Genomic DNA, 14,785 nt, shown 5'->3' with positions numbered 1-14,785 from the left:
TAGTATTCACATCAGAAGGAACGATATTAACTATATAATAAAAACAGTTTATCGGTGGCTTCAGTTCCAGTAACGGGTCCTTCTCGATGGCCGTGGACGCCAGTGATGACAGTCGAGCCTCCCCAGTTGCCAGTTCTGGAAGAAGTTTTGATGCGCTTTAGGGCTGAAAATGTCCGCCCGACCGTGGCCGTCGATATTGGGATCGTCACCACCAAACATGCCCGTCCGTAAAGTTGACGCAATACAATTTGCAACTCTTGTCCGATGCTGTCATTCAGGAATACCGTTCGTAGTTGGTGGACTGAAAGTGACACACAAAGGCTTTTACTTCCTGGGTGAAGGCTGCTGGCTGTGGGGTTTGTTACGTATCCCGCTTTTCCTGAAACGTCCTCTGTGAGAACGGTGTTGTCAGTACATCCGTCACCAGGACTGTTTCTCCGCCTCCTTCAGCCATTGAGTGTTAAAAAAAAGCTGGGTAAAAAAACTACACCAAGCAAAACACTAAAAATGTCATAACTTCTGTCACATATGTTTCAACCTGAACTCTTCTTACTACTGAGTTCTGCTAGCTCGCTTTCTGTTGACAAAAGTCACGCTGGCCCACTGACCAATCACAGCGCACGTTAACACTGACGTACTTACAGGCCTTCTAGCTTGCCCTGGCACGTCAAAGAATACGCCCAGCATGTCAAACTAAAGGTCTGATTGGTTGTCCCCATGTACTTTAATCTGCATAGTCTACCTAGAAGGCCTCGGGCTTCTCTTCTTACAGAGAGACATACAGGTGAAATCTAATTGGATAAACGCTCTCCTTAACACAAGCTGCACTGGAAGCAGAGCAACAGAGGAAGACAGGAGCTGTGCAATGAGAAAATAAGCTAATAGGGGAAAACAATTAGTAGTAGATAAATAGTAATAATAAAAATTCAATTTCAAAATAGCGCTAACTTTGTGATTCAGTTTAGGCCAGCTGAGACGGCCCACCACTGCTCTATGCGGCATCTTTGCTAATATTGGCAAAATCAACCAACTTAGCCGTTAGCTACTTTTAGCTCACCAAACAAAGTAGCCACTAGGAAGTTGAACAAAAGTCAGACGTTTAACAGCTGAATACCTCGAAAAGCTTCTCAGGTATTAATAAAGGCCACGGCAAAGTCTCAAGGAGACAGTATTTTGGGTTTACATTCATCAGGTGGCCCAAAAACACAACTCCAGATGAATGCTAATGCAGCTTTTTGTCTGCTGGATGTGAAAGAAGGTACTCCATAGCTAACACGTACTTTCAGCCACCAAGCCACTACTGTTACGTCTGCTCCCCAATGAGGCATTATATTTCATACATTTACTTAACTATCCTATCAGTGCCTTCTACCATACGCTAGCTGATACATGTAATTATAACACGTTGGAGCAGACGCTAGCTGGCGCTGGCTGAAGTTGCTGCAGCCGCGACGGTCCATCTCCGAAGCCAAAGGTTTTTGCCATAGGTAAGTGGGCGTGGTTTATTCCTTCAGCCCCTTGCCCGTTTCTTTTTTTGGGGGGGAATATTATATATTATATGTAATCTTTTGGTTTTTTTGTTTGCATTTTTTTTTAAATAATGATGGACGTCAGCTCAGACCTCAGAGTGAAGTAACAGTGATTAGACCCGCACCCCACAGCTGACGATATGGCATTTTACATTTTCCGTTTAAACAGTCGGCGTCTGGCAAGTCTCCGGTGCACAGGAAGTGAAGGCTTTTCCATTTCTGGCGGCAGCAGCTCTGGTTTGTTTGGAATAAATATAGAACGGCCGGGCAGTGTTGCCTACCACCTACACACAATCAAAACACAAAGACTTTACAGTGCTGCCAACGCTGTTTCATTGACAAATGATCCCTGAGAGACGCCGTGCAAAGCCACAATGAGCACAAATTAGCATTAGCAAAATGTGCAAAAAACCTGAATGAAAACGTTTGTGAGTTATAATGTATGGTTTCAATTCACCATCCATTTATATTATCTGCTTCACCACTTTCCTTTGCTTTGACGTTATTAATGCACATTCATCCCTCTCTGCTGTCATTTGTTTGCATATTTCACACTATTGTGGTGACTGTCACGCTGAATAAAAAGCTAATTTCGCGCGGCTTGTCTGAACTGGGATTAGGTTGGATGATATACTAATTCACTTTTTTTTCCTAGTTTTTGGTTTCTCACATAGTGTGGAAGTCTCATTATTCTTTGTGGATATTCGCTGGGGAAAAAAAAAAAATTCTGCCCTTCTGGGAATCTCCTCACAGTGAGAGAGAATGCAGTGGACGGTAGAAATTAGGGAAGTGCGAGAGAGCAGTGAGCCGTTCAGGTTACTTGTGTCTATTCCCTCTGAGGCAGGTGTGTGTGTGTGTGTGTGTGTGTGTGTGTGTGTGCGGGTGTGTGAGACCTCTCTGGTCTGCACATGTATTTCCAGCCAGTGAAGCGTGATAAAAGTGAACACACACCGTGCAAAACCGATTTCCCCGCTCGGTATTTTCTCAACGTCGGGGAAACCTTAGAGATCCTAGCCTGTGGGATTGGTGTTGCATCCGCAGAGCTTTTTTCCCCGTGCGCTTGGATATTAAATCCAATCCGTGTTCATCAGGAACATGCAACCGGCTTCGGTCACCACTCATTTGGGATGCGAGTTTCAGGGGAAAACAATATCTCCATTGCTTAGGCTGGAAAAGGCCTCTGGCAGGCGGTTCCCGTCGACTTCCATGCGTTTGAAACCCAGTTGTGCGTAGAGAGCGCGCTTGTTCGGAGTGAGAACCAGGTTGAGCTGAGTCAGGGCTTGGTCCCTCCCATGTTGTATGTGTTACAATATGCATGTATGGTCCCCACTACCCTTAAAGTGGATTCTCATATAGTGGGCTCCGCGGGTACGCAGGTTTTAACTCGTGTAAAATAGAGGAGCGATCACTCCCCAGCAGAGACAAGAGGAGCAGCTCCGGAGCGTCAATGAAACAAAAGCGACAACTGAGGGAGAATTATGGAGCAAGAGAGCAAAGTGATTTCCATGCTCAGCGCGGCGGTAAACATTTCCGCCCTCCTCCGTTCCACACAATGCACCTCGTGCATCTCGCTTCGTGAGGCGCTTCATCAATAGCCGGACTTTCTTGTCGTTTTTCCCACAGACTGTTGACGTGCCCTGTTATGCAAAGCATCTGCTGAGGAGCTGATTACTATCAAGGGCAGGGGGCCTCCACAACAGGGCTTTTTCTTCCATGGCCTTCAATCGATAGACCAAAACCATTCAAAGATACTTTGCATCGCGTACATGTTACGTAAAGAAAACACCTTATTTTCTTGTAAAATATTGAATCTTATACATTGTGGGAAAAAAAAGATGAACATTTCGAACAATACAACTGCTTGGTTTCCTGCCGAGAGTTAGTTGAGAAGATTGATACCACTCTCATGTCTGTGTGCTCGTGTAATATATTGAGCTGGAGGCTCTAAGCTTAGCTTAGCATGAAGACTGGTAGCAGGGAGAAACAGCTAGCTCTTTTCAAGGTAAAAAAATAATAATACCCTTATTTTAATCTTAAATAAGTGTAAAAACAACTCAACGTTGTTTGAGTTATCAGCTGTAACTTGTTGAACTGCGGGGTCGCAGTTAATTCCTGGAGTCTTCGCTCGTGGCCTGAAGCACAAAGCTCAGCAAGGCTGAATCAAACTTCTTTTCCTTTTCTTTTTTTGTCCTTGCCAACACTTTCCAGTCACCCAAAGTTGAATTTGAGTTGAAAGATTTAAACGTCAATTAAGTTTTTATGGACCTGTCTCTCTAGATGAAAACATATCTCTCTACACGTTACTACTACTAAAAGGGGTTTGGTTGCGAGATAAAGTTCACACCCAGTGTCTGATTCACAACCACCTCCAGAGTTTTCCAGGGAGCAAATTCCGACACAGCTTTTTTGTGAGCTGCCCGTGTCCATAGCAAATTTGACTTGAAACACATTTTCAGCATTCGACCGCATTGATAGACCCCATTTTGCCTTATTTTAATATGTTGGTTGAATCAGCGAACCTATGCAAAACATTACATTACATTACATTACATGTCATTTAGCTGATGCTTTTATCCAAAGCGACTTACAATAAGTGCATTAAACCATGAGTCCGAACTCAGAACAACAAGAATCAAGCAAGTACAATTTCTTCAATAAAGTTACTTTCAACTTCATTCTGCAAAAGGCAGAATATCCCACTCAATAATATATATATATATATATATATATATATATATATATATATATATTATCTTGCATGTCATGAGGTTGAATACAGAAGCACCAATGGTGCAGTGTGCTTCCGTTGCGCTTGTAATTTGATGGTATTGTATCAGACCGTCGCATATGTTTTGTATTTGAGATGATATGTCCCCACAGGGTTGCTGTAGAGAAAGAAGTAACTTGAATTGGGGGTTAGAATAAAGAGAGAGAGCCGTGGGCTGAATGACATGGCTGGTCTCAGGTTGTAAGTGCAGCTCTAAACCCATAACAGTATGAATACCGGTAATGCTTTTATGATCACAATAAATAACATCCATATCAGATGTCAGATTAACATTTAGGTCAAGCACTGAAGCCAAACATCTCATAGACTGCGTGCCCTGGAAACAGCAGTGTGACCTCATATGCTGCGTGTAAATCTCTTGAGTTTTTCTGACAGACTACACACACACATACACACACATATATATATATATACAGTCCCAGGTGAAGCTCTACATTTCACTTACAGTGAACTTTAAAGCAGCGAGCACGCTAGCCTCTGCCTAAGTTAACAGGATTTGATATATTCATCCATTCCCCTGTTCTTGTTTGGATGACTCATCCATCAGTGGGTGTCCTGTGCCTTGATCTCCTTCCAGAATCTTTCTTTCTTTTTTTTTTCTTTTTAATTTCTTTTACTTTGAACTGCATTCTTTTCCATCCTCATCTCCAATTCTTTCTCTTCTGAGTGTTTTTTTCTTTTCTTCATATTTCTAGAATTGAGGTTATCTTGTTGTTTTTGCTTTAGTTCCTGTCCAACACCCTCTCGCCCTTGTTTACTTCTTCAGTCCATTCTGATGATGATTGGGAGAGATGACGCTTCGCCTGACAGACAGCGATGAGGGCAGGAATACTAGTTATTACGATTATACATTATATTCTCTGGATCTGGGTCCATTTGTCACTCGAGTCCCCAATAAGGCAGCAAGGTGATCTAATCATGTGTACAGCCATCCTTAGGCAAGCATGTTGCTTGCTTAAGTGTCCTTGAGTCCACCCACCCCCCCACCCCCACCCCCCACACACACACACACACATCCTAGAGAAAATATCAATATATCAAATATGAATGACTGTAGAGCCTGACATGGATATTCCTGATTATATTAGCATATCTCATGTAAGGACGGCGTGTCAGTTTTCCCTCGTTACACGCCTACAGTCTCCTTTAAAAATACACTTAGGTTAAGGCAACAAAAGTACTATAGATTTAAGTTATTATTTTTTCCCTAAGATAACTACATTTGTTAAAAAAAGAATAGAAATGATGGTAAAATGAATCGACTTTGACTTTCACACAGCACACACAGAGGCCTCCTCGGTGAAAGTCCACGCAATACCACGTAATACCACGTAATACCACGTAATACCACGCAATACCACGTAATACCACGCAATACCACGTAATACCACACAATACCACGCAATACCACGCAATACCACGTAATACCACGCAATACCACGTAATACCACACAATACCACGCAATACCACGTAATACCACGCAATACCACGCAATACCACGTAATACCACGTAATACCACGCAATACCACGTAATACCACGCAATACCACGCAATACCATGTAATACCACGCAATACCACGCAATACCATGTAATACCACGTAATACCACGTAAAATACCACGTAATACCACGTAATACCACGCAATACCACGCAATACCACGTAATACCACGCAATACCACGTAATACCACGTAATACCACGCAATACCACGCAATACCATGTAATACCACGCAATACCACGCAATACCACGCAATACCATGTAATACCACGTAATACCACGTACAATACCACGTAATACCACGTAATACCACGCAATACCACGCAATACCACGTAATACCACTCAATACCACGTAATACCACGCAATACCACGCAATACCACGTAATACCACGTAATACCACGCAATACCACATAATACCACGTAATACCACGTAATACCACGTAATACCACGCAATACCACGTAATACCACACAATACCACGTAATACCACGCAATACCACGTAATACCACGCAATACCACGTAATACCACGTAATACCACGCAATACCACGTAATACCACACAATACCACGTAGTACCACACAATACCACATAATACCACGTAATACCACGCAATACCACATAATACCACGCGATACCACGTAATACCACACAATACCACATAATACCACACAATACCACGTAATACCACACAATACCACACAATACCACGCAATACCACGCTGCCGTTTATTGCGAGTGATGTGGGATATGTTGGCCACTAAATATTTCAAAAAACTGCAGTAATAGAACGAAATAATGGGTGTTGGGTGGTTAGTCAGTCCAGCACCTTGCATGAAATATTACGATATAAATATAACTACTGGATAGATTATTATTACATGTTGTACAGGGATTCATGGTCCCCAGAGGATGAAGCCAACTGCCTCAGTGATACCGTGACTCTTGTTCTTGTGCTACCAGCAGGTCAAACCTTTTAACATGGCCATTGAAATATCTCACAACTGAATATATTGACATTTGTTGCAGACATGCATGGTTCCCAGATGATGTATCCCAATGTTTTTGGTGTAACCCCTGGGTTTCCCTTCTAGCGCCACCACAAGGTTGGCATTCGTGGTTCCGAGTGAAGTGTCTCAAGAATCATTGGATGGATTACAGCACGTTTGTGTTCCCCTCAGGATGAACAGTACTACCTTTAGTGATCCTCTGCCTTATCATTTAGCACCATCAATATATGAACATGAAAATGATGGTTTTACCTTCCCATCAGGCTCAGCTGCATTGCGTGTCTTAAAATAACGCTAACCCTTATCTTCTGTGTCCGTCTCCTTACGCAGAAATTCGATGACTTCATCTTCGCGTTCTTTGCCGTTGAGATGGTCATCAAGATGGTGGCCCTGGGGATCTTTGGCAAGAAGTGTTACCTCGGAGACACGTGGAACCGCTTGGACTTCTTCATAGTGGTGGCGGGGTGAGTTACGCAGCCACACGTGCACAACACAAACACACACTCGCGCACACACACACACATACACACGGGTGGCCGAGCACATCCAATGCGTAAACACTGGAGGTTTGCACAAGAAGATGCAACGCAACGCTCGCACACACACACACACAAACACACACACATGCAACGCATTTGAGTAGTTATTGCACTGCAAGTTGGGATTTGAGAGCGCAGGGACATACTAGTAGATGTTTTTTGCGTAATTGTCACCAGATTTTCATCAAGCTGCGGGGTTTTCCCTGCTCGCCGCCCCCAGAGCAGATCAAACAACACTGCATTTGAAGCGTGGACCTTTGAGAACCCGTCCCTTAAGTAACGTCAGGCTTCTTTTCCCCGCACGCTCCGCCGGGTTTGTCTTCAAATGAAATCAAACCCACCGACCCCTCCCCTCCCCCGGAAGTCCTGTAAAAAACCTTTTAAATAAAACTTAGTAGCAAGTGCCCTCCTAAATTCCTGAGTGCTCAGAATTCGTCAAACAGCTGAAGAGAGTGAGATCAGATTTAAAGAGGGAGGGTCCGAAGGCAAACTTAGTTTTTCTTTTGAACTCGTTCACTCTAATTACTTGTACCCGTCAGAACTCCACTACCACACTTGCAGATTGAATATGTCTTTTGTGCAATAACATATTGCAAGCACGCACACGGAGGCCGAATGCAAAAATCCAGGCACACACATACAGATGCATAATAACAGACATACGATATGCAGCCGGTCTGCGAACACAGCATAGAAACGTAGACACACACACACACACACACACACTCTGATGCACACGCCGTAATTTGATTAAACATGTTGCGGAACGTAGCCTGCTGGTTTTGGTCTGACATTTTCATCACACTGCATCCCCCGCTGTTTTTTAATGCCATCCTTCTGTCACAGCTTCTGTTGTCCATCAGTGGGAACATGGCACATCTCTTTCTATGTGTGTGTGTGTGTGTGTGAGAGAGAGAGAGAGAGTGTGTGTTCAGCATGTCCGTCAGCAGCAGAGAGGAGATACATCTCACCTACTTAAAACCTGCCGCTGCCTCCCCCGTCTTGTACGCGACGGCAACCCCCGAGCGTCGCTCCTCAGCCCTCGTTCATTTTAATTCCTCCGCGCTCTTTAAGCCATGCGTCTGAGTGGAACTCTTTCAGGAGCCTAGATAGTGAAAGCTGCTTCCCTATTGGCCGCCGCTCGGGGAGCAACTGATCTAGTGCCAGAGGGAACAAGATGGGAAACACCTTAATGTCTGATAATCAGGCACTAATCCAGTGAGTCGTAAGAAGGCCAATAAAAGAGGCTCTAATTGAAACGCCAGCGTCGGGCATTGAGAGCAGGTGTAATGCCATTGAGTTACAGCAGTGCGGAACAGTATTACATATTCTACTCTGTTGCATACAAATGAAACTGTAATGTGCTGGTGGGAAAAACTAACTGAGTCATTGTTGCAGTGCGGGATAGAATTTCATAACAAAACGTGGTAATAGACGAACCCGCCCGTTTTACGCATTGCAGCGTTAGCTCAGAGGTCAAAGTTTGACTTTGGCTGTTCTCAAAAACTAAGCATGGTGAGTGACTATATTAATAACTCACTTTGTGTTTTTTTTTTTTTTTTTTTTTGTTAATCGCTATATGTTATTTCATAATTCAATTCAAACGTTGACTCACGCCGTCTACACTCTGTGTGAATATATTTCTGTGTGTGGCGCGAACACGCTCACTGGCGAAATGAAGCTACTAAACCGTTTAGGTGTGAGGATGTGTCGGGGACAAATATATGGGCTTTACAATGTATATACTGAGCGCTGGCTAAAAATATACTTCTGCTCATATATATATATGGACTCCATGGGAGTAAATCCTCCTAATACCTCTTAACCCCTCTTATATTGATGTCAACTGACGAAGCCAAGTTCAGGCTGTATGTCGGTAGTAGTATGTATGTAGGTCTTGGCTCTCTCCTCCTAATCACCTCCCCGTCAGGAGGGAACGAGGGATGAGGGGGGTGGGGGGGGGGGGTTAGAGACTCCTTTCGTTCCACAAAACTTGCCATCACACGAGGTCATTTGAAAAACGCCGTCGCAAACACTTTTGGACGCGTGTCAGTTCTCAGCGTAAAAAAAAGGCTCCGCTGGACGACTTGTGTTCACACTCGTCGTGAAGTCGTGCGCTTCACCTGTCGAGTTGGTCAGAGTCTTGACCGCCATCCGGACTCTTTTCCGAACCGCTCTGAGACAATGACCGCGGTTGGCCTGATATCTGACACTTTTTTTACGCGTTCACCTCTCTCATCCTCAACTCGCTAATGCTTTCAGAATTGTGTCGATGTATATATGCAACCAAATGCCTGAGTTTGTATTCATGAACGACTCAGGCAACACGTTCTTCAACCTAACACGGGGAATATCGTACTAAAAGTACACAAACAAGAAGAAACACAGCCGACATTAAAGGTTATTTCTGTTTTATTGCTGTTTATTGTTTCCACTCGAGCGTGAGGCTCAAGGGCCGGCCCACCACTTTGACCCCGACTGACGTACCTCATTAACTATCGGATTGCCACGGAGTTTAGTGCAGGCGTTCTTGGTCCCCAGAGGATGAAGCTTGGTGATCCCCCGACTTTTCATCTACTACCATCACCCGCTTCAAAGGGAATTTCTCTTTAGTTTACGACTGGTTTAGAAACTAATGACCTCAAATGCCTCACAGAGCAACTAGCATGGCTGTAGACTCTCAGACTTGTGACGTTTCGGGCCATCATTCAGGTCAGTAGGAATAGCGTGACATCCGTGTCCTGTACCACACCGCTTAATGAACCAGCAGCATATTGAGGCCTAGTTTGGAGGCCTAGTTCCCCGATTTGAAGCCACAGAGTGGAACAAAAAATGTAAAGAGGGGGAATATTCTGGTGCCGAGCTACAGAATGGTAAATTCTATTCATCTCCAGTTCCACTCATCTCTTCAAATTAAACGCGACAGAATTTTGAAGTCGTCTAAATGAGCCAGATTGGTCCATTCATGTCACGAGAATTCAAACTATTTACATTCAAAGGAACTGATTGTACCCAAGTGTGTGGGAACCAACTTTTCTATTTTACACCCAGCTCTGGATTGACTTACTTGTTGAAAGAATGTTTTTCATTTATTTATGTATTTATTCATCGATTGGTGCAGTGGAGCCCACAGTCAATAGCCGCGGGGGCCTAAATAGAAGAGTGTACGAGCACTTACTGTGGCAGACAGGCTACCCTATCCATAGTGAATTGATCTGACCTAACACTTTCTCTCTCTCTGTGGATGGATTCCTCCTGGAGAGACACAGAAAGGATAACTGAGGAGGAAGAGGAGGAGGGAGGGGGGGAACAGGAGGAAGGCCGATGGATTGACAGAAAGGCAGTTGGAGAGAAGAGGAGAAGCTGAGGCAGTCGGCTCCATAGCGACTGCCTCGGTATGTAATCCGGTCGGATGTTTCAGGACGAATCACCACGAATGAAAAACGCTCATCTCGGTCACTTTGTATATATATATTGTATATAGTATGTATCTCAGAGGCCATAGGTGATTCACAATAAGTCAAAGAGTCCAAACCTGGTGACAAATGAAGCGATAGTTCTCAAGATGAGATATCCCACGTAAGCCTTTAATAATCCCCTCGCAGTACGCTGCTATAATCCATCCACTAGTCGTTGAGATATTTCCATCTGCACCAGAGTGGTGGATCGACCGCCAGTCGTTGCCCGTTGAAGATGTGGCAACGAGTCGGGAAGAAAGTAACACAATTGCGTAACAGTCGGTCTTGAATTATCTGGCGACCCCTCCGATTCTTCTCGGGACCTATTTCAGGGTGACGAAAGCCACAGTAATAGACGAGCATTGCAAGTTCTCAACACAGGCACTATAGTATAGAGTGAGTGGAGAAGGGGCGGGGGGGGGGGGGGGACTTTAAAACAAGTTCCTCGGGTCCGAAAACGCCTCAAGAACCTGTTTTGTTTTTCTCAAGGGGAGCAGGGCTGAAGGTCTTCCTCCAAGTAGTGGAACATCTATAAACTTGTGAAAGGAAGCCAACGAGTGTTGTGTGTGATGTCAATTTGAGGCAGAGGCTATATTGCCCATCACCTTGACCATGTAAGGTAATTATATAAAAGCATCACGATGAATATATTGATATTTAAAACACAAGCTTAGCAACCTGACCTGGCTTTAAATATTCAAGCCAGACGCGCGATTGAGTCACACTTGTCGAAAGGTGAGAGAGAAGCACTCGGCGTCTCGCCCCGTTTCTTCTCCTCGTGACTTATTGATGAACTGTTTAGGGGACAGCGGCGAGAAGAAAAGGGGCGTGAGGACGGGGGGAGGAAATGGGCGTCGAGAGGAAGGGAGAGAGGAGAAAAATCGAGGTAAACGGGGAACGTGGGGCTGAAAATGTTCTTTTCCCTTCAAAAAGGTTCTTTTAGGGACGGCGAGCCTCGCTCTGTGCTGAATGGAAACGAATATGCTCACCTCCAAAAATGTAAAGCTGAACAATGAACATGGTGTTTCTTATCTGTTCAACCCACACTCCTCAAGTGTGTGTGTGTGAGAGAGAGAGAGAGAGAGAGAGAGTGGGAGAGAGAATTGTGGAAGACTAATGTTGCTGTCCTGATGGGAGAGAGAGAGAGGACGGTCCATGGTCGATGATGAATTAAACAAACTGCCCAGGAGTCCAGCTGTATCTCTCCATCCCCTCTCTCTCTCTCTCTCTCTCTCTCTCTCTCTCTCTCTCTCCATCTCTGCAGCATCCGGACTGGACTGCTGCAGTTTTTCTCCCCCCGGGTGTCCTTATCCACCTGGGTTCCCCCTCCGTGAGTCAGATTATCCGCCCACTACAAGTGGGTCAGCAGATCGGCCATAGATTACCAGTCAGGGTGAGGGAGAGAGGGAGGAGGGAGGGAGGAGGGGGGGGATGCTGGGGAGATGAAGATGAAGATACAAAAGTTCCAGTTCAAGTGTGAGCAGAATATTGAAAAGCTTAGCGAGGACGGTAGATGTGAGTCTGAGGCTTTTTTTTAAATATGATCAAACAGAATTACAATAGTAGTAGTAGAGAAGAGCGTCCTGCAGCCTCTGTGGATCCTGGCTTCACAAATCATTACTGGGAAACCCGCGAGTCCGTGCCCAGAAAGTGAATGCAAGCGGAAAATGGACTCAGCTCCGGTCTGTCGTGCACCATATAAATGCAAGTTATAATATAAATGAAGTCGCTCCCAACAACCACACACACACACACACACACACACACACACGCAAACAGATCACAAAGCACAGTAAAGTGCTTGTAAAACTGCGAAGTAATTAAACATATAAACAGTTACTCCACTTTGATTTTTGAGCGACATCATCATCATCATCATCATCATCATCATCATCATCATCATCGGCTCCTAGTCGCGACTTCAAGAGAGAAAGGGAAGGACGAAATAGTGTTTTTAAAAATGGCTCCGCATGTGCTGCTACTACAGGCCTTCGCTGACGCTAATGACACGTGGGAACCCGCGAATGTCTCACACGGTGTCCGACGCTATTTACCGAGTGGTTTCAGTTCTCGTTGTTAAAAGAGAAAAGTATCACGCGCACGACGGGTTGACGTTGACGGATCTCCTTCGCTAAATCAAATTTTGTCTCATCGAAAAAAGTTGGCAGAGGCGTCACCATACGATAAAGCAGAGAAAAGCCCCCTCGGGCACATTTAGCACATTCACAAAGGGAATTGGTTCATTAAGTTTCATTTAGTTTGAGCCCCCCCCCCCACCGATACGATACGCAGGTAAAAAAAAAAAAAAGACACAGCATTTTTTATTGATGACAAAATAACGAGCTTCCTGAAGGGAGCGATGACAAGCGCACAACAACGTTGCCATACATATGCCCGTGTAGGAGTAGCCGAGATCTCTGCAGTCCTCAAGAAGAAGAAGAAAAAGAAGAAGAAGAAGAAGAAGAAGAAGAAGAAGAAGAAGAAGAAGAAGAAGAAGAAGAAGAAGAAGAAGAAGCAACCCCTCCTCCTTACCCCTCCCCTCGCAGTGTGCGATTGTTGGGAGAGAAAGAGAGAGACCGTGACTGTGAATAATAAGTTGGTTAACATTTGGGTTAGATAAGCAGCAGAGTGGGTTGATGGCAGAACGTGTTGCTGATGAAAGCCTCTCAATCTGATTCAGCATGAAAACACTCCATCTGTCTGTTCTCTCTCTCTCTCAGTGTGTGAGTGTGTGTGTTTTTACTTTCCTCCCTCATCATACGACACGCGCTCGCTCCAGTGACACCAGACTCTCAGCCCCGCCGTCCGTGCACTGTGCGTCGTGCACGTTGTTTAAGTACGAGTTGCTCCGATGGTGCTCATGCTGTCGCGTTTGATGTTCAGCAACTTTTGTGCATATAGACACACAGCACACTATCAAAAATAACACTTTCTAAACACACACATATACACACACACATATACACACACATCCATCACTCACAATTCATGTGCTGGGGGACATCTAGCGAGACAGATCTGCCTGTCGCTGATGGGAGAGGCGAATAGAAAAGCAAACAATATGCGACCACAGGCCCGGTGAGTTCATAATAAGCAGATTCATGACGAGACAGATTCATGACGGAGCGATGTGCAGCCTCCAAGTGGTCGAGCGGTATAATCCAATAATCCAAAAACAAAGCCATTATCTAATGGAATGATAACAACGGGGTTAAAGCAGCCATTTGGTTGCGATTGTATTTGATCAATATTTATAATAAAACATTTCTTTAATTTGCATAACACTTTAAAGGGTACTCAAAGGCCTTTTACTTGGTATTAAAAGCGGTAACAGAAACAGCGGAGGCAATAACAGTATACAAGCAAAACAACTATAATGAAAGAGGAAGAAAGAGATATATATATGTATGTATATATATATGTATATATATATATATATATATATATATATATATATATATATATATATATATATATATATATATATACATATCCACCAGCTCTATGTGGACTGATCCATGGCGCCACCACAATGCCAAAAACCCTTTGCAGAATACCCAAAGCCATTTGTCTTGCTCTCGTAAGTTATTCTGCAAACATTATTCATCACGTAAACTCCTCCAAGCCTCAAGTTTTGTCAATTCCATTTAACTTTTCTCAGTCCATCCATCATGATTTACAGAGAGAGAAAAACAAACAAACAACAGTTTAAATGCTGCAAGAAGACAGATGGACGGACTGACTGAGACGAACAAACGGACAGACAGACAGACAGACAGACAGACAGAAGACAGACAGACAGACAGAAGACAGACAGACAGACAGACAGACAGATAGACAGACAGAAGACAGACAGACAGACAGACAGACAGACGGAAGACAGACAGACAGACAGACAGACAGAAGACAGACAGACAGACAGACAGAAGACAGACAGACAGACAGAAGACAGACAGA

At 44.2% G+C, this 14,785-nt stretch overlaps 1 protein-coding gene across 1 annotated transcript in view; it reads left to right on the top strand.

The window, feature by feature from the left end:
• Positions 1-14,785, top strand: part of cacna1g (calcium channel, voltage-dependent, T type, alpha 1G subunit) — a 188,604-nt gene that overhangs the window by 73,499 nt on the left and 100,320 nt on the right. Inside the window, 1 exon segment of the mRNA XM_034558363.1 lies at positions 7,162-7,295. Coding sequence (XP_034414254.1) covers positions 7,162-7,295 — 134 coding nt within the window.

This window comes from Cyclopterus lumpus, chromosome 19, assembly GCF_009769545.1.
Source record: "Cyclopterus lumpus isolate fCycLum1 chromosome 19, fCycLum1.pri, whole genome shotgun sequence".
Lineage (NCBI taxonomy): Eukaryota > Metazoa > Chordata > Actinopteri > Perciformes > Cyclopteridae > Cyclopterus > Cyclopterus lumpus.
Note: the sequence above shows the minus strand (reverse complement) of the source record. Positions and strands in the feature narration are given on the sequence as shown.